This window comes from Cryptomeria japonica, chromosome 9, assembly GCF_030272615.1.
Source record: "Cryptomeria japonica chromosome 9, Sugi_1.0, whole genome shotgun sequence".
Taxonomy (NCBI): Eukaryota; Viridiplantae; Streptophyta; class Pinopsida; order Cupressales; family Cupressaceae; genus Cryptomeria; species Cryptomeria japonica.
This window is the reverse complement of record NC_081413.1, coordinates 386,668,246-386,689,803: the sequence shown is the minus strand read 5'-3', so window position 1 is coordinate 386,689,803 and position 21,558 is coordinate 386,668,246. Positions and strand designations below refer to the sequence as shown.

The window sequence follows — 21,558 nt, the reverse complement described above, 5'->3', positions numbered from 1 at the left end:
CTAATACTTGAAAGGTACTAAATTGTTTGAAATAAAATTTAGATTATCGAATAGTTATACTTTGGAAATGAAAATTCAATACTCACTTGTTGAAGGGAAAAGAAAAACAATTAAATAATAAGCTTCAAATTAACCACATTATTCTTAATTACTAATTGTTTGAAAAAGAGATTAGAAAAGAGTTTAAACACTTGCTAGTTAACCATGTAAATAATACTAAGTCTCCTAATATACAATTCTAATCAATAAACTTCTAGTTGCTTTTGAACTAATACCTTTGTAAGATTATAAAGTGATAACTAATTACTCCTTATATTTCTTCCATAGTAGTAATTAGGATAATGAGCAATTATTTACTTATATCTAGGATGAGACATTGGTTTTTTTTTTTTTTTTTCTTTCTCAAGTTTCACATGTAGGTATTATGTTGTACATGCATGTAAGTTGAAAACACCATAAAAATTATAATGAATTATATAAGTAAGGTAGATGTAAAATAAAAAATGATGGTATTATTATTATGTGAGGTTTTAAATTTGTTGCACCCAAAATTAATATATTTACTTTTATACCATGCAAGTTCTACCATGACATTTTCTTCTTGTTTGCTAAGGCATTTATTAAAAATATTAGACATATACGAACTTGTGTACTAATATAACATAATTGAATTATAATAATTAATATTGAACTAATAGTTACAAGCCATGTCAACCTCCAATTCAAATTTTTTCCCCAAACCTTTCAAAAAGAAAATAACTCTTTTCTTACAATTATACATTTAATAATACACGAATCAAAAGATAATATATAATGTTAAAATGATCATATAAATAATAATTTATAATAGTTAAAAGATTAAAGTATGTTTTAAGTAAAAAAACTGACCTTTTTTCACTCCAAACAGGAAAGCCATGTATAAAAAGCTTTCATAAATCTTTCATGTACCTTTATATTGGATATCTTTCCCCCCCTTTTTTTTTATGATATAGGAAATCTAATTAGAAAAATCCTATTTAAGTGGAGATTAAAATTTAGAAAGCCTAAGACTTTTAATTACTATCATTTAATAGCCTTAACATTATGGTGGGTGATATTACTATCTCATTATATAAGTTTCTTTCTCTTATTTTTTTTTCTTTTTTGTTGTTGTTGTTGTTGTTGTTGTTGTTAATAAGATCATCTTCATTTTATCTTATAATATTATGTATATGATATTTAATTAATTCTTTTTTTTTAAAACCCTATAATATGGATACAATTTATTTGTCTATTATAGATGTGATGTTGTAACTGTCTACATCCAGATTTCACATTATATCATTTCTCTACTGGAAACTAAACTCGATATATAATATATATTATATACTTTATTATTTATTAATATATTTATTTATTTATAGTTAAATAAATGTTTTGCTCTACTTTATTAATTTATAATTATTTTTAGTCTATTTCCAAATATATATATATATATTTATTTATTTGTTTTTTTCTTAATTAAATCTCTTTTTTTATTGAATATTTTTTATAACCCCAATCAGATAAGGCAAAAGAAAATTTCCAAATAAGAATTTTAAAATGAATATGCATATTGTGTTTACTTATATATATATATATATATATATATATATATATATATATATATATATATATATATATATATATATATATATATATATATATATATATATAATCTAATGTTTTATAACTTAATCTAGTTTAATTACATAAAGGATAAATTACAGCCGAACAGGCAGAAGGGAAGAAAATTATTTTGAGGATATATATATATATATATATATATATATATATATATATATAGACACACACACAGAGGATTAATTTTTGAAAGAAAGATAATTCACAAGAGTATAAATTGTTTTGAGGAATAAAATACACAGAGGAATAGATTTCTGAAAGATAAATAATCATAAGAAGATAAATTTCTTTGAGGAATAAAATACACAAAGAAATAAATTTCCTGAAAGATAAATAATCATAGGAAGATAAATTTCTTTGAGGAATAAAATACACAGAGGAATAAATTTCTGAAAGATAAATAATCATAGGAAGATAAATTTCTTTGAGGAATAAAATATACAGAATTAAATAAACTGAATATAGATTTGTGAAAGGATTTTTGTAGAGCTAATTTCCCCACAAAGATATACACAAGCAAATAGTCACAGAGGGTAGTATTTAAATAGTGGTGCATAAAATCACAATATGGATATCTTCTGAGATACATGGATAAGAGATATGCACTCAAGAGAATTGAATTTTGCAAGCTAAACATATATATCTTTTTTTTTTTTTTTTTTTGAGATTCAATTTTTTTAGAGAGGGGCACATTTTCACAAATTCAATCTTAGAGACAAAATATCACAGAGAAAGACAAATAATTTTTGAGATATTTATTCAGAAAAAGATAAAGATGTTTTTTTTTTGAGAAAAGATCTTTCATAGAGAAAATCAAACACGTTATTTTATTCTAAAAAAAAATCTGATTTTCTTTTCTTGATTTAATTCAGCAAAAGAGGATAATCTGTTCCTAATATATTTCACTCTTATTCCTTGAAATCTAAATTTTTGTAAAGAAATAAAAATCAATGTGAATAGAAAAAAAGTTTAAATGATATTCTCATTTGCATTCTAAAAAGGAGTCTACTAATTAATGGCAATTATTCAAATTTTATTTCCTATTTGCATATAAAAACTTCTTCATCAAATTCTACACAAATTTACAATAGGTAAAGCATACAAGTGAATATAATTCTATTTTTTTCTTCGACTACATAAAAAATCCATTTCAAAACATGAGAGTAGACAAGAAGGAACCTGGATCGAACGATTCCCTTGTTATTGAAACACCTCCAATCTCCCAGCTGCCCTTCTTCACTCCTTCCTTGTAGCTTGATAAGATCTCTTCAAAATCTTGAAAATCCTACTGTACAATGTGACTACAAAAATTCTAGTACTACTAACAAGAATTTGTAATAATTCAAGAAATTACATTTTTTTTTTCATCTAAAACCCAAAATGAACTCCTTCTTCGAAAGTTTAGCATACATTATATAGAATAGGTGCACCATTCCCACTATCAAAAGAATTAATTGAAATTGACTTCATGCAAAATTGATTGTTGACATAGTGGGGGAGTTACATGCAAGAAGATGGAATTTTAAATTCACTTCTAGAAACTTCTCATTTCCTCCTACAACATGTGCTAAATTAACATATTGAAAAAATAAACAATTTCTAAATTAATTTCATGCAAAAATGATTGTTGTCATAGTAGGGGTTATATTTGACCATGCATTCAAAATTCAAATTCAAATTCTCCTCCAAAAATGCATTTTGTAACTCCTTTGTCATAAAAATGCCATGAATAGAATTATTCTTGTCATAGAATAATTTTGTAACTCCATGCCATATATTTGCTAAATATAATATTTATTCCTTAATATTTTGAATTTAAGATTTATTTTCTAGAATCTTCTTATTTCTCCCACACCATGTGCTCAATTAGGATATTGAGAAAATAAGCAATTTTCAAATAAATTATGACCTCATGTGTGTGTCACCACTTAAATTCCTTTTTATTTAAAAACTTCAACCTCATTTCAATTTATCTTTTCTTTCTAACATTACTCATAAAATTAATATAATAATTATAATAATAATAATAATAATAATAATAATAATAATAATAATAGCAAGTCATATCAAGGTCTAAAAAGAGGGTTATGACAATATACATGTATGTATGCATATATACATACATACATACATCCATATATACATACATATATATATACATATACATATATACATGCATATATACATATATACATATACACACATATATATACACGTACATACATACATACATACATACATGTATATACATATATACATACAATGTATGTATGTATGTATACACACACACATATACATACATACATACATATGTATGTATGTATATATATACATACATACATATATGTATGTATGTATGTCTGTATATGTATGTATATATATATATATACATACATACATATATATGTATGTATGTATGTATGTATATTTATACACACACACATACATACATACATACATACATACATACATACATACATACATACATACATACACACATGTGTGTGTGCGTGTGTACATACATACATACATACATACATACATACATACACACACACATGTGTGTGTGTGTACATACATACATATTGATACAACTATCAGGATAAGTAAGGGTCAGGCTATTGATCAGGGACAATTTCACGAGTTATCCATATCATTTCACGTTATTTTTTCTATGGGCAATCTATAGGTCTTTTGTATGGACAAATAAAATAAATACATTGATCTAACCTAATTTGTACATGTGCTTTGTTTGACCCTATAGGAGTTAGCAACTAAGACTTTTGGTTCCAATATGATAGTACCTATACCACCTGCACACTAGATTGTGGGAGGAGATAAGTAGTTTCGTATAGTAATCCATGTATTTATCTAGCTAGCAAAGATTTAATAAAATAATTTCATGATTTTATAAATTAAAATTAATTAAAATAAATTGAAATCATACATGTGCATGCATATATTTTTTAAAATTTAAAATCCAATTTCAAGTTTCTTTCTCTTATACATCATAAGACAAGACCATCTAGTTCACGCAGATTAAAGATGAGTATTGATTTTAGTGATGACAAGACTTAGATAGATATATTTCACATAAACTATGATCTGTATTTTTTAATCATGCTCACTACTTTATGACCAGAGACATGTTTTTGTCTACATTTAATGGACTTTATTTCAATTTTACTGAGACATGTTTTTGTCTACATTTAATGGACTATATATTTCAATATTTTGTGGACTTTATTATGAGATTTAGGTAGGAACACTAGGTGAATATAAACAACAAATGATAAGTAATTGCAAACAAAATGAAGATGATTGCATTGAATGAGTGAGTACACAGGAGAAGAGTGAAGGCATATAAAGGATAAATGTCCTACATACCACCCCACCTAACCTGCCAAAATCCTATATGTATGTTTCACACTTCCTTATTATCATATATATTCAGTTCATAATATTCCACATACATTTCCACACTATTTCATACTCTTATCTTCCACTTTCCCTCTTTATATACCCTCATAATACCTTTCCACCATATCCTTTGATTATAGCACTTAACTTTCTTATTCCCATGAATTAACCTTTTTCTTTGTAATAAATTACATTTTTACAACTTATTTTTATATATGGGAGGTGTTTTAAGACTCCTTAAGTGGTATATATGTCTCTATAAATGACCCAAATTACATTTTTAGTATCCCATAGTCCTTTATATCCTACTAATATTCTATGCGGGCCTAAAATATTGTCTTGTCCTCAAGCTAACTTGGTAATGTCACATGTATCCTTCATTGATGTCTTTCTTTCTATTGTTACTCCTCAACAACCACCATGTTATTGTACTCCAGTTCTTTGTCAACAACACAAAGCTTGTTGCACTTGACAACACTCTCATTGACTTTATTTCTATCATTTTTGATATACGGATATTATACTTATATAACCTTTTAATCATATATGTTATCTTTTTTCAATTAGATTCATCAATCCACTCATTTTTCATTTCCATAAAATCTTTCATAGATTCTATTTTCAACTCTCTATTCAAACATATCTTATTAGAATGATTCTTCAATCCATAAATTCTACAAGTATGAAGATCCCAACATATTTATTTATGATAATGGGATTATTGTATTTCTTGAATAGATTTAGTAGTACTTGTTTTACTTGTAACATCATCATCTTTTCCATTTCCATGCACTTCATTATTTGTCCCCACAATTCGTTCAATGGCCTCTTTGTAAACTTTTATTACATATCCTATTCTTCTCATCATCTTAAAAGAATTTTCTTTGTATTAATTTTTTTTGTCATTATCATTCAAACTATCAGACCTATAGATTCAAATAATCATTACCTTTGACCTTACACTTTTTTATCAAAAGAAGTTTTAGCTATATCACATTTATCAAATGAATAATGTGTATCACAAGATGTATCATATAAAAAATCCTTGGAATTTGGACACTTATTTTAATTTTTGGTATGCTACAAGCAATTGATGTAACTTGCCAATTTGTTCTTTCAAATTTGATATTGTATCATTTTGAATACTAATTTTCTTTTCCATAACTTTTCCAATTCTTCTAAAATATTTTGTTCACATTAAATTTTTGTTTTTTTCTTGATTCTTTGTCCATTCTTTCCCATTGAAATAAAATTATTTAATAAAATCCAAACTTTTCATTTTTCAAAATTTTAACGCTATTTTCTTTTTGTGGTATGATCTACCTCCTTATGCAACAACAATCTAGGTGCCCACAATAAAACAACATGTTAACAGAAAAAACATTGACTAGAGTCTAAGGTTTAACATTATATTATATATAGTAAACCTTACTATGATGCATTAAAAAGGGAGAACTTAGAATTATAAATAAAAACAAATTATAATAAATTACATGCACTCATATATATGCATTCATGATATCGTATATTCATATAATTTTATGACCTACATTGCAATAATTTTTTTATCCTTTTATCATCCTTTTTCACTACTATACTAAGTTTTTTGATTTACATTTTTTTCTTATAATTTTATTTGAATTCAAAAGACTTGCCTTCATACCCTTTCTTGTCATCCTCTAAATACTATTATTGGAAACATTTTTTACAACCTTATTAATTTTAATACATCCATTTTATTTTTCATTAATAGTAAGTGTTGTTGTTTCTCCAACTTGCTTTCATAAAATTTCAAGAATTAGCAAATCTTATGCCATTGAGAGGACCTATTTATGAAGACCTATTTATTTCATTAGCACCTCTTCATTTTGTACACCCTCTTCCATTTGTTTAAGAATTCTCATGTAACAACCACCCCTTGGTTGCCACTATTTTTTTTTTCTCTTTTTTCACAAGTACCAACTTAACCGTCCAAGGTTCTTATTCTATCTTAGAAGTGTCAACTTCATAATTTGTTTAATTGTCATTGATGACAATTATACACCACCACTTATGCTTGCATTCAATGGTGGTAAGCTCTTGAGGTCAAGATCCTCATTAGACCTATACCTAAGCCTTGAGGGTTCATTCCCAATGACCCTGCCTACGTATCCCTTTGAGGGAAGTTAGAGGCTTTGTAGTTCGCCCTAGAAGTTTAGAGGGAGTTCGTTCTCTCCTCTTGTACAAGATCTTTGATCTCTCTTCAAACCAGGACTATTTATTAAAAATTAGCCCAATAATAATAAAGCAAAAACTAATTGGGTTCAAATAGTGTACATGCATACATAAGTACACTAGGGTCATACCCTTCCAAAATTTCCAATTCCATAATGAGTGACTCGAGCACACTTCCCATTAACACATGGTGGCTAACTCGTACACATCACACACACGATGACTAGCTCTAGCTTGTACATCACATATACAAGTGACTAGCTCTAGCATACATCCCATATTCATAGGGACTAGCTTCAATATACATCTCTCGTATATAGTGACTAGCTTCAATAGGCATCACATACATAGTGACTAGCATTTACATAGTGAGGAATTGACATATCCATAACAACTAGATACCACTTGCCCATAGTGCATCCCAAATAAAAGAAATGTCGGTGCATTGCGCACTACACTGTGGGACACATTCTTTTGTCTAGTCGTTTGCACCAACGAGAAAATGGGAACAAGGTTTGATGTATCCCATACTACATTGAGTGTCTATCCTCATCCTAACAAAGCCAAGTATACAATTTCCACATCAAGATATGCTCAAAATTATACAATTGGATTGATCCAATTATTTCCTACATATTCTTTATTGGAAATTTTCTTCCCTGTAGTCCATTGGAGGACTAAGCAACAAAGACATCCATCACCGCCATGCAACTAGCACCCAAGCCTAGATGCTCCTGGCGGAATCTGGCCAATACCCTAGATCAATGTGGGGTATCCCTTGCCTACATGCAACTGGCAATAACCATCCGCTAACTAGGGGGTACGACTGACAATCTACCGACATAGTACACTCCTTGACTATTGTAAATCTCGAGTGGATAAGATTAGCTTATGCGGGCCATAGGATTTATTCTTCGGTGATCACCTTAGATAAAGAGGACTAGTCTATGTGCTAGAGGAATACAATCCTCTACCTATGTCCTTGTAGGGTTTGAACTCTATCTTTTGTTGTAAAATTCAGCACTTGTACTAGGCTTAGCATTGTAACTAGAAGAGAGGTTCCTAATTAAGAACAAATAGATTATAATTGACTAATCTAGGAGCATATACACAGTCTTATAGGTCTAAGATTAAATTTCACTTGGATCCTACACAAGATGGCCTCTATTCAATAGATAAACAAACAGAGTATAAGGTGGTCTACCCTTTCACTTTATCAACTTGTCATTCAAAAATACAATATATATATATATATATTAAATACAATTTTTAAGGATTTCTTAGCTCTTTCATAATCTTCTAATGCCTATTCGGCCTCATCTGAAGCTTACTAAAGAGGAAAGGTCGACAGGTTAAGAACAACCCCAAACCTTGGAGTTATCCCCCCTAGACCCTACCCCTACAGACTTGAGGTCACAGGGGCATCCTTCACCCAAGGACCGCCTATGTTCCTACTTTTAAATGGGTCAAAGTCACATGTAGTTCTCCTATCTAAGTCTCTCAAGGACACCTACACATAGGTTACCATAACCAAGATTGTGTTAATGTTTCCTAACAAAAATAATAGTTAACAATAGTTAGGTAATCATAAGTAAGCTCACCTTTTAGCAACCCATACCCAAACTCTTACATCCATGTAGATCATTATCTCAAATTTAAATGTCATCCCGTTATTCATCATGAATAATCTTAACCTATTATGGGTTCACCTACTTGACATAGAGGTTGGGTTGATCTCCTAATTCTATTTTTTAAATGTAAACTACACTTATTCTTGGACCAATACATCATTCTATAATGGGGACATAAGTGAGAAATTACATTCTGGTGATCACAATCACCTCATCCAAGAAGAGTTATATCCTGATGCAAGCCAAGTAAGGCTTAATCGACTAACTTCCAAGAATGACCAACACCCATTAGACACAACATTATAGAGTTGGGTTTCCTTACTACTCCAATTAAGCATGATTGGTGCCTAAGTCATACTCAAACACTTCCATTTTTGGATATCGAGGTCTTGATTGAAAGTACTTTTGTTATTATTCACAAACCAATTGGCAATACCCTAAACTTATTACTCAACCTAAAAGTACCATAGTTAGCACATACCAATAGGAAAACACTTCCCTTCAAAATTCACAAAAATAGATTTAACATGAAGGTTCATCTACCCCCAAGTGTCAATAGACATCTTCTTGTCATATAAAAGCCATTACCCCAATTCCCAAATATCATTCTAAGGTTATATACCATATATTATTATTACACTAAACAAGGTGGATAAAATGTCATTAAGGGAACTTAATTCACCTATTGTTGCTACAATAAGATTTCTAAAATGGTCCATAATTACATGCATCTTGGTACCCTTTCATTATAACACTACATCTAACATTTTTGATACAACAAGTAACTAAAACCACATGGATCTTACAACATAGGTGTAGCCTTGCCTTGGCCATTAATCTTGCCAAATATTCCATCACCTAACACAACTATTAGCATCCCTTTCTTAATGCTCATAATAGCTCTAGTAACAAGGTTCTCATATTTAAAAATGTTTATAGACATCATGTAGTCATATAAAGTATTTATCATAGTATCAACTGATTATCAAAATTAAAGATATATTTCGTAAAGTGTGGTGGTAGCACCACTAAACAAAGTCAACCTTATTATATTATGCAATCAATATAGCCAAGGCTCATGTTTATTAAATCTTATTCTTGGTTCACATTATAAGGCTATTGTATAGCTAAATATTTGAGCCAAAACTCTTTGCCATTTATTTCTCTTAAAGTTCAAACATAAAGTTATTCAAATAATTAATTCTTCATTATAGCAAGTTCTTAGTTTATAAATTTTCCCCAATAAATCCTATAGATTCATCTCCATGATGCAAGAGTTAGGTTGATCCCTTAACAATAAAATTATCTTTACCTGCACTGACAACACTTTATCATTGGACCAAGACCCCATGTAGTAGTGAATACATAACATAATCGCTTAACAATACAATTGCCTTTGCCTGCACTGACAACACTTAATCATTGGACCAAGACCCCATGTAGTAGTGAATACATAACATAAAGTTACATTATTATAGTCATAATTTCCACATCCAAAAGCTAAACCCTAATGCAAGACATGTATGGTATAAAACCCTAAGTCTCATCGTACATTAGGTAATAATATGTTCTTGCACAAATAGCTTATATTTACAAATTCAAAGCTTCTCATTTAATGTATAAATACGATGAAATGGCACTACTTGGTATATCATACCAAAATTTGAATGCCCACCCTACCAAGCATAGAGATAATGGATTTGGTTACAATTCGTCCATGATGATATTATATTTATGGGTATGTAATAGACAATGATAAGATACACATACCAAATAATCTTGTGATTGACAAGTCTCAAAAAACATAACAAAATCACTTAAAGTCAATAATATTATTTTAATAGTCATTTTCTATTCGTATCAAATTCTTTATTATAAATCTTGAAAATACTTACACAACAACTACAAAAGTAAATATTCCAAACTCAATACTATATGAAAGCTGTTATACTTAGCCTTGGAGAGAGTTGAAGATTCTCTTAATTTTGGTGCTGAAATCTACAATCCTTCTTCCTTGTGCCTCTATTATTGTGTTCCTTAGTCAAAGCTACTTCCTACTCCTTGGAATTTCCTCTTCTCACATTCTTGCAAATTTCCCTCCAATATCCCCTCTCCTGGTGTCAATGGAAAATCCCTCTAACTTGTATGCATTGAGGGTTGTCCTTAGCTTGTTCCAAAGTTCTAAGGGTAGCACAATCAGGGAGAATGCTAACACAAGTTGTAGATTTTGGATCTACACCTACCAATTGCATTTGCTTCATAGTTTCAAAAGCCTTTTCAACAAATCCATTTGCGACATACCTTGTTCCAGGCTACGCAGACAAAGAGAGATTGGAATGGGGGCATATGATTTGTCTTTACGCCTACCAAGTGCATTTGCTTGTGCTTCCACATTCTAGAATGATAGGGCGGGGAGAGAGAATGTGGCATTCTAGTCTACCAAAACTACTATAACTACAACATTTACCACAAACACTTAGGTCGAGTCTCACCACACAACATGGGAACTGGATCAATATCATAAGTGCCATGAATTAGAAAGCACAACTAAATCAACAACCACAAAGCATTTTCCCAAGTGACAAAGCAAGCCTTAGCACTTCCTATTCCATTCCCTTCCTTCTCCAAAACCAAACTCTCCCTATCACTCTATTCTTTTCATCTTCACAGTTACCCATGACTTATATTGACGTGGAGGATGCTACAAAAGTCGTTGATTGAGACATCCATTCCTATCTGCAACTTTTCTTCATTTATCCAATCCTCTCTGCCCTTTACTCTTCACATTTTCACTCTTTCTTCCCTCTTTGCCTTCTTCCTCATCTCCTCCTTGGTTGCTCGTATTATCTCCATAGTCTCCTTGTGCGTTGTTCACAGGAGAGGGTTGTGGGTTTTTTTTCTTTATTAGCTCCTAGTTCCATTAGCTTCGACTGATGTGATGATTGGGGCACCATACCTTATTTATTACAAGGCCATGCTCTGCAAGCAAGCACCCTCTCCTCTTTATGCATGTTGTCTCTCTCGCCCTCTCTTCAACTTTCAAAAAGTTTTTCTTACTATTCTCTATTTTTAATTTCTATTCATGCCCTTGACCACTTGGATGGGGATGCGACATCTCATTCCATGTGTTTTTCCTTTTTATGACAAATCAGATTAAAAAATTATTAATGTTATATACTACGGCCATCTTTTTTATAAGAATTTTCATTTTTATGACAAATCAGATAAAATTGCTTCTTAATGTTTTAAAATTGTTCACAAGAACTTATAGGAGTTTGCTTCCTTAAATACAAGGTACTCTCAAAACAAGTTAGAGCATGCTTAGCCTTTCTTAACCTAACAAAGAAAATATCTTGCTCTATGGTAATTGAATGCATGCTAACTTCTGAATGGGCCAACTAATGGTCAAGCTTTTTCAAATTCACATCACCTTAGAATGGTGGAATATCAATTTTAGCCTCTACTTTGAATTGAAGCTTAGCTAGTAAAATCTTATTGCCCTTTAAAAGTTCCCCTTCTTCATGGCGATCTCTATTAGGCCTTTCAAGGTCTTTATTGACTGAGATAGGCTTGCTATAGCATTCTCCATCTTAGAGAACCTTGCATCAACATGTGTATTCCTCTTCCTTTGATATGGTTTTTAACTCACTTCACCTACAAGATTAAACTGTCTTTGAAAAGGTAAAATCTCTTTTCCACTCAACCATGTTGTGGACATGCACCTAAAATTATACTCACAAAAAAACAACTAGGGGAGAGGAGCCAGAACGTGTGCACCCTAACTTCACGCTTCTCAAAATCATGTGGACATTTCAAAAAAAATTGAATTTTATCCAACAACTTACTTGTCAAGTCCCCTACTCAAAAACAAAATTTCAAGTCCATATGGTCAAATATGATGCCACATCAGCATGCATTTTTGTGAAGGTGTCCAAAATGGTCCCAAATTGTCATAAGATCCATAGGTGTGCACTAAGTCATGTTTACTTGTGCGCAGATGTGGCATCACATCATTGGTTATTTTTTGAATTTTAGAGGTACTTTTTTGAGGAAAAGCATTGACATGACATTTTTAGAGCACCACTATTGGTCTCATTTTGTCTATGTACTATAACATGTATTGGTACCCGCAAACGTATTGGCTCCTCTCCCCTACCAAAAGGAATGTAAACCACTTAGATAACACATGACACAAACCAATGTGGATAATCCACATGCCTAGTCTTCAACTTGTGAATTTATATATAATTTAGAATGAATTTGTGACAAAAACTGTTTAAGTATCTAACGTGCAAGGAAATGAATTACAAAAGAGACTGAAACACCAAAAAATAAGACATGTATACTTTTGAGATCCAATTCAACTAAAACTCCAACCAAAAGGTGAGAAAACACTCACTCACGTACTTCAATTCAGCAATAGGTATGCAAAGCATACAACTGAAATCAACTCCAACAACCTCACAAATGCTCCTAATTCACTTCCCCTACCTCTGTTGTTTAACACTGCCCCAAACTTGGAGAAACTAAAACATAAATCTTCAACTACAATACTTAAAAATGAATAATGATCCATGCATGTCCCATTGGGACTATAAATCAATTTAAATTGCAATCGGAAGCCTGAAGAGACTGAGAAAACATGTGAATGAGGGGAAAAAATAAGAACTAGAACATCATTGGACATGCACAGATTATCATGATGATTTTATAGCGTTCAATAGAGGAAGTTTCTAATCTTCTCCTTCCTACCAAAACCTGTGTTTAGGTGTCCCATTCCATTTGATACATTTTTCAGCACTCAATAGTCTATCCTAGTTCCAAAAAATTGCCCATTAAATACAAAAATTGACTTATTTACAAATCATCAAAAAATTAGGTCAGACATCTGAAATTATTGCCAATTTTCAACTTTTCCACATTTCTTTTAAGCTCTTCACAAGTTTTTTAAATGGATAGAAAACATTGAGGACCATAATGTGATGTTGAAGAGGGTTTGACCATCTTGAATCAGATATTTATCGATTATGATCACAATCATAGTTAGATAAACAGGGATTAAGGACATCACCGTCACATTGTGTAGTCTAGGAGTCTCATAGGCTACTTGTGTTTTCAAGTTCTATAAGTACTCTAAGGTGTAAGTTTGTATTGGGTAATTGATTATGGAATTGACAGTAATAAGCAAATTGAACAAATCCTTTAATTATTCCATGTTTGTTTCTCTTTCTATGCAGCATCAAATAACAATCACATTTTTTTTTCAATTTTTTCTAGATATTTTAGTTTATTTTAATTGGTCAGGTTTTCCCATGTTATACCCAAGTAATTTAATTCTGTGAACACTTTCAACTTGCCTTGTAAATGGAATGCTGCTATGAATGCAACTATTTATAAAACCAAAGATACATAGGAGGCCCGTCACAATGTCATTACGCTTAAACCTGACAACCAGTAGGCAAAATACAAGGAGATGACCCTTAAATTATAAACCCAGCCCCAAAGAATGGTCATGAGAAGCACTGATACAGATTTTCAAAAAAGGCAAGGCATCGACTAAAGCAACCATATGGATTTTCCAAATAAGTCATGGAGGATGATGTTGATGGTCTTCATGTAAGAGATCAGTAACTAGACAAGAAACGCAATAGAAGTGGTGGTAATAGCTGTGCACAAAGGAGAATTCATTATCGATTTTTTTTATTAATATGGTGTTAGTCATTAAATGTATTTCAATTGTTGTCTCTACAAGTCAGTCATTTGAAATACGGAAGACTGAGAAGTAGAAGTATTCAATGCAAAATCAATTGCTTAAAAAATATGGAGAAAACGGACATGGAAATTGAGACCAAGTACAACCACAACTACTACCTAAATGAAATATACATTTGCATTCTCTGAATCGAGTCAACAAACTACAGCATTTAGTGTAAAATAGCTTCAATTTCTCCTCTTAGTGGACCCAAAATTTGTTTTATAGAAAAGAATAAACCCTTTTCAGTAGAGCAGATGAAGTCCATTCTTATAAACCAAAATATCCATCAAAATTGGATAAATGCACTGCCTGATAGATCTGTATGTGTGGCTATTCAAGCTTATTGACAAGTACACATGTACAGATAAATTAGTAAGGAAGACTGCACTGTATCATGATATCCTCTATCTCCTTCCTACATGAATGCAAATCACCAGAATGTTTGTCATAGAAATATATGAATTCTAACAAATATCAAGATCAGCTGTGTGTGCCACATAAATGATGAGACAGGAAGCTCATTCTTTGACAACACGAACAAGTGCTCCAACTGGGGTTTCAATAATTTTGAGGTGGCCGGACCCTATCAGATCTCGGAGATGAAATCTCATGTCAAGCTTTGAGAGTCGCAAACGTCGTTTCTCCAAAGCTGATAACAACATTTCTTTGTATCTCCTTCGATTCAAAAAATTAAGGAGTTCTTTTCGACCCTGAAATAATTACAATTCTAGAATTAGTCTTGCTAATAAGAAAATATGAGAAATATTAAGGATCCTTTTCCACAAGTTGGCTTTTTTCTGCTTCAGCATCATATACTTAGTTATAAGGAAACTCCCTTATAGGAACATGGACCTCATCCCGGTCCCTTCCCTGTACCCACAATTTCTGGTGATTACAATATATGACATTTATAGGTGCAAGAGAAAAGTAGCATTGTAGCACATACCTGACTGAGGCTCTTAAGAAGAGTTCCAACATTAGGAATTGAAAACCAATATGAGTCTGAATCGTCTATCTGCCGGATCTGCATTAAAAAAAAGACGCATTTTATAGTATGAAACTAATAAACAGAGGCATGAGAAGGCATGTATACTCCATGTCAAAAAATAAAATAAAAAAAAAAATTTCCTTTCATAATCACATTTAATGTACCTAAATTAACAATTATAAATTTATCATATTATCTTTACCCACTAAAAAGAAAATAGAAAACACATTTTTTTCTGCATTGAGATCTACAACCCTGATATGAAACAGATTTTTCCTTGTTAGCACTATATGGCATATGGTATGCCTCCAAACAGAAATCCTAGAAACTTTCCTCACTATTCCTAGTCTTCAACAAGGAAGCATACCATGCCATGTAAGGAAGAGTTAAGTTTGGTGAACCATTGAATTCTACCTATACAAACACCTGTAGAATTACCTCTCATAACAAGCCAACACACAGATGACACATGAAATCTATCATATATTGCTGGCACAGACTAGCAGAAGACACTTTTATCCCTAGTATCCAATTTCCCATTATACTCAAAAAATATGGTCGGTTTTACTGATTCACTTTTTCTAGACTTCACTTCCACAGAATATGAATAGCAACAGAAACCTGAAAGACTGATTATCCTTATGTAACTCTGATACCTTCAGCACCAAGGTCTTTTTCAACCTCTTGGAGGATGTATAGAGCTCATCAATCTATTTTAACCCTGATGGATATCAATAACACACACTCCGATACACAAATACAATTTCTACTAAAACAGAATACAGATAAAGATGAAAAGGACATATCCATTGCGCATTCAGCTGCTGTCCTTAGATCTCATTATCATACTATATAGGTACAAAATGTTCCTATAAAAATATTCAGAGTACTAGGCCTAAATTTTGGTGGGCATTATTGTAAAAAATGCAAAAGAATGCATCAAACATTTATCCTAGTGCATCAGATCAAGGGGCCCAATCATTGATGATGAATGAATATCAATAAACGAATTCTAATGGGTGTTCACTATTCTAATATTAGTTTACTTGTAATTTACCTTGGACGCCATGAAACTTTTAATCATTGTAGACAACTCTAGTGTCAGCCTTCATAGGTAGCTACAAGTAATTTGATGATGACCATATATGGCCCAAAGATGGTTACATTTACCTTATAAACAATTGCAGTAAGCACATTTACAGTGCTTTGTAAGCTAATCTTGATCCTTCATAGAGTATGATTTGCTTGGGTGATCATTTTACTCCCTAAAAATTAGGAAGATAATTGCACTGTCTACCCCAGTAATTCTCCTGCGGTAGTCACAGTCAGCTTAGCCCCTCCCCTCAAAGGAGGAACAAGATCATTCACCATTCGCCCAACCTTTGCAAAGTACCTTTACTCCCGACTTTTCTTCTCAAGTGTCTTAGTGTTTAATTTGGCCTTTTCAAGACAACTTAAACCAAAATAGTGCGTATAGGATAACCGTTCTTCAAAAGAGAAAGCTCCCTAAGATCTAACTAAACCTTGGATGTCACGCCACCTTTAGAGATTAGAGACAACTCTAGAGTCAATCTTCCTAGGTGGCTACAAGTAATTTGATGATGACTATATATGGCCCAAAGATGCTTACATTTACCATATAAAGTTAAACAATTGCAGTTAGCAAATTTTACGATGCCTTGCAAGCTAATCTTGATCCTGCATAGAGTATGATTTGTTTGGGTGATAACTTTCCTCCCTAACAACTAGGGATATTAATGTACTTCACCTCAATAATTCTTGAGTTAATCATAGTCAGCTTAGCTCCTCCCCTCAAAAGAGGAAAACTCCATTTGCCATTCATCCAACATTTGCAAAGTACCTTTGAATCCCATCTTTTCTTCTCAGGTGTGTTAGCATTTAATTTATCCTTTTCAGGACAATTCAAACCAATATAGAGTGTATAGTAGAACCATTCTTCAAAAGGGGAAGCTCCCTAAGATCTAACTAAATGGTGGATGCCATGTCACCTTTAATGATTGCAGACAACTCTGCTGTCAACCTTCCTAGGTGGCTACAAATAATTTGATGACGATTATTTATGGCCTAAAGATGGTTACATGTACCTTATAAACAATTGCAGTTGGTATATTTTACAGCACCTTGTAAGCTAATCTTGATCCTTCACAGAGTAAGATTTGTTTGGATGGTCATTTTTCTCCCTAACAACTAGGGAGATTATTGTATTGTCCACCTCAGTAATTCTCCTGAGCTAATCGGTCAGCTTAGCTCCTCCCCTCAAAAGAGGAACAAAAACATTTGTCATTCATCCAACCTTTGCAAAGTACCTTGAATTCCATCTTTCTTCTCAAGTGCGTTGACAATTAATTTTTCCTTTTCAAGACAATTTAAACAAGAATATTGTGTATGGTAGAACCATTCTTCAAAAGGGGAAGCTCCCTCAGATCTAACTATAGCTTGGATGCCATGCCACCTTTAATGATAGTGTCAACCTTCCTAGGTGGTTACAACTAATTTGATGAGAGCTAAAAATGGACCAAAGATGGTTACATGTACCTTATTAGTTAACTAATTACAATTAGCACATATTATAGTGCCTTGCAAGCTAATATTGATCCTTTAAAGTATGATTTGTTTGGGTGATACTTTTTCTCCCTAACAACTATGAAGATTATGATCCTACTTCTCGATGGTGCAGCCCAGCTTCCTCTTGTCAACATAAATTTACTCCTCTCTAGCTCCAATCATAGGGACAGATACATCTTACAAGCTTTTTTACTACTACAGGAGTTATTTCAACTTTGGACATTCAGTGTCATCCTAGTGGGAGTACCCCTCCTAACCCTCAGCACTCGATGAGCATTATCAGATCTTATATCGGTTCCTTCACAATGATCAATGACAGCACTAGAAACATCACCATTTTTTGTCCAAATAATGTTACTTGATGTTCTTTAGTTTTCTTTTGTGGCTGCTCTTTTCTCTTTGGGGTTCTTGTTCCCCTTTCTTAGCTATTGGTACCTATTTCTTGACCACTTGTTTTGGTGGTCCCATGTTGATTTGTACCTTCTAATTTTGTTCTTCCCCTTGGTGGGGCTTTTAACTCTCTAGTGTATATTGTTGTTCTTTTAAGTCCCATTGACCTGCTTTTATTCATTCGAGGACATTAATAAAATTTCTTTCTTTCTTTCTTAGATCCCAGCTTTTTTCCTCAAGTGTGTTCAATTTAACCTTTGAAAGACAACTTAAATCAGAATTATGTGTTTAGTAGAACCATTCTTCAAAAGGGGAAGCTCCCTAAGATCTAAAGAAACATAAAACTAACATAATTTACAAGTATACACATTATACAAGGTTTCGTGGAGGGCTTCCATTAAATGTAAATATCTAATTATGTTTTTGCCCCAAATGTAAGCACCAAACTATCAACAATAAATGCCTATAGTGATATTTTCAAATTAAAGGAGGATAAACAATTTGAGCATAAACAAGCACAACTTTCTCCTAGATAAAACAAAAGTCACTATTTATCTATAAACAAAGATTTGACGGAATAATACCAATAGATGTTGACTACTAGCTAATCAAAGAACAATATTCTACATCAAGAAATGATTAAATGGATGAATGTCAAATGATTCCAAAAAACAAATTGCCAAAGGAAATGCAAAGTTATTACTTAAATGAATAACAAACATCAATGCAAAGCTCGACAAAGTTAATTCAATTTCATTCCTTTGAATCACAAACACGAGGTCAATGACCTCAACACTAGTGTTTGCAACAAAGGCTTAACATCAACTTACACGCATTCGTCCAATATATAAAAAACAAAGACTTAACTTCATAACTTGAAAGACAATTTTTAAAATGTAATTCTAGTCACCATATCTCTATCCGTTGTAAAGAGGAAATAAATCAATCAACTAGACTCAAATAGGCTCTTCTTGCTTTAATTTTTTGTTTTCTTCTTAATATAGTCCTGTTGACGTGTATTTTGTACACTATCAAACACAGAATAAAATACCTAAAGGTACCTTATCCTCTCTTGAGTAAAATCTCTAACTGCTGAAGATATCGCAAGAAGGATCAGTTAGGGTGACTTCAATGTTCTTTTAAGTAGGGTCTCTACATGTGGATAAGCTCTTTGTGGTATGATGTGATTTGCTGGAATCACAAGGGGACTTACATTTGATGCCTGAACTTCTTATTTGCTTTGAATATTGCTGGACACAGGATTTTACTAGCTTTGACTTTAAAAAAAGAAAAAAAGATGAGGGCGAAGAGAGGATCTAATCCTAATACTAAGAATGTAGGAGCAATGATTGATCTTTGATGAAACTCTAACTAGGTCTCGTTTTGACATCGCAGGACCATCTCCACAAGGCTAGTGCGATCTTCGAAGGGAAGCTTTATGATGTTCAAATCATCACTGCAGGCATAGACACCATCAGGTTGATGCATATCAATGAAGAAGCGACAATTGAAGTTAAGCTTAAGCTGAATGATTCCAGTTGACTACACAAGGCAAGTTTGCAATCAACAAATTGCTAGTAGTATGGATGTACGAATTCCACCATCAATCAAGCACATTTCTTCCACTCATCTAATAACATGAAATCAAATATGAGAAGTATAAAGACCATGCAAATTGTCGAATCGACCCATAAATTTCACCATTTCTTCAATGAAGTTACAAGTCTTTTACAACAACCTCTTGGCAACAATCTTTGCCTTCTCTCTCTACTCTACTCTAATTGCTTCCAACTATTCCTAACTATTCTAACTATTTCCTCCCTATTGCTAATTGCCTTTACAAAATGAAATGCCAAGGCTTATATAGTGCCCACAATACAATTCGATGGCTAAGATCAATTCGAGATCGATGGCCAAGATTTTACAATGAAAACCCTAATTAGGGTTTGTTACAACCATTACATAACATTTAATGCTCGACCAATGAAATAATTGTATTGCTTGGACACATGTCCTCTCTAGAAAATTCGACCAATGAATAGCCGGGGTAGGTACATAGAAGTTTGTGCCACCTTCCATGAGTTAGGTACATTGAATCTGGAAATGCTGAGGTGGACCACACTGACGGGATGAGCGATGACTGGGATGCCACCTTGTCCGACACTTGTAACTTGGTAGATATTCAACTTAATGTTGTTGAGAAGCTAGCTTTAATTAATTCATCTGGAACTATTTGCTTCCTCAACGAACCCTTGTTCTAACTTCTTGTGTCCTTGATTTGCAGGATGATGATGTACCTCGCCTTGGAATGCTGGATTGGAAGAGGTCGCCCTTGATGACGTTAGTCCAAAGAAGGCCGTCCTTGTCGATGCTAGGCTGGATCGAAGAAGGTCGTCCTTGTCCTCGCTTGATCGTCCTTGATGAGAGCCTTCTGACTTGTAGATCCTTCGAGTTTGGGAGTCGCCATCTTGATACCTACACAACATTTCAAAATTAGTAATATATTTTGCAACGTGGAAATATAGACTAGAAAGAGGATTTAAGTTTTAAATTAGGAAACCTCATGATAAATCTTTGAATTATCATTTCCTAAATTTACTAAGCCACTTGAGATTGAAAATTGAAAATTGAAAATTGAGACTAGGAGAATCTCGCCATACCTCCACTTGGGAATTAACTCTAAGAAAAGATGCAAAAATAAGGTGAATTCGCTAGGCAAAGTGTAGATCAAAGCTCCCTTTAGCAAAATGCGCCTCCTTTAGCTTGGAAAAGAACTCCATCTTCCACTAGCCTCTTCAAGATCTGGAAATTCGCCTTCAAATGTCTTCAAAAATCTGGAAATTATCCTCCCATCTAGCAAGAAATACGCCTCTCCAATGGCCTTCAAGATGAATCTCGCCTTCCTTAGTCTC

General features: G+C 32.5%; 1 protein-coding gene across 1 annotated transcript in view; it reads right to left on the bottom strand.

The window, feature by feature from the left end:
• Positions 1-14,710: 14,710 nt before the first annotated feature.
• Positions 14,711-21,558, bottom strand: part of LOC131072764 (uncharacterized) — a 178,043-nt gene continuing 171,195 nt past the window's right edge. The window contains exons 7-8 of the mRNA XM_058009026.1: positions 15,629-15,706; positions 14,711-15,392 (exon numbers count right to left, since the gene is read on the bottom strand). Of these exons, the coding sequence (XP_057865009.1) occupies positions 15,201-15,392; positions 15,629-15,706 (270 nt within the window). The 3' untranslated portion in view covers positions 14,711-15,200. The remainder of the gene's footprint in view (positions 15,393-15,628; positions 15,707-21,558) is intronic.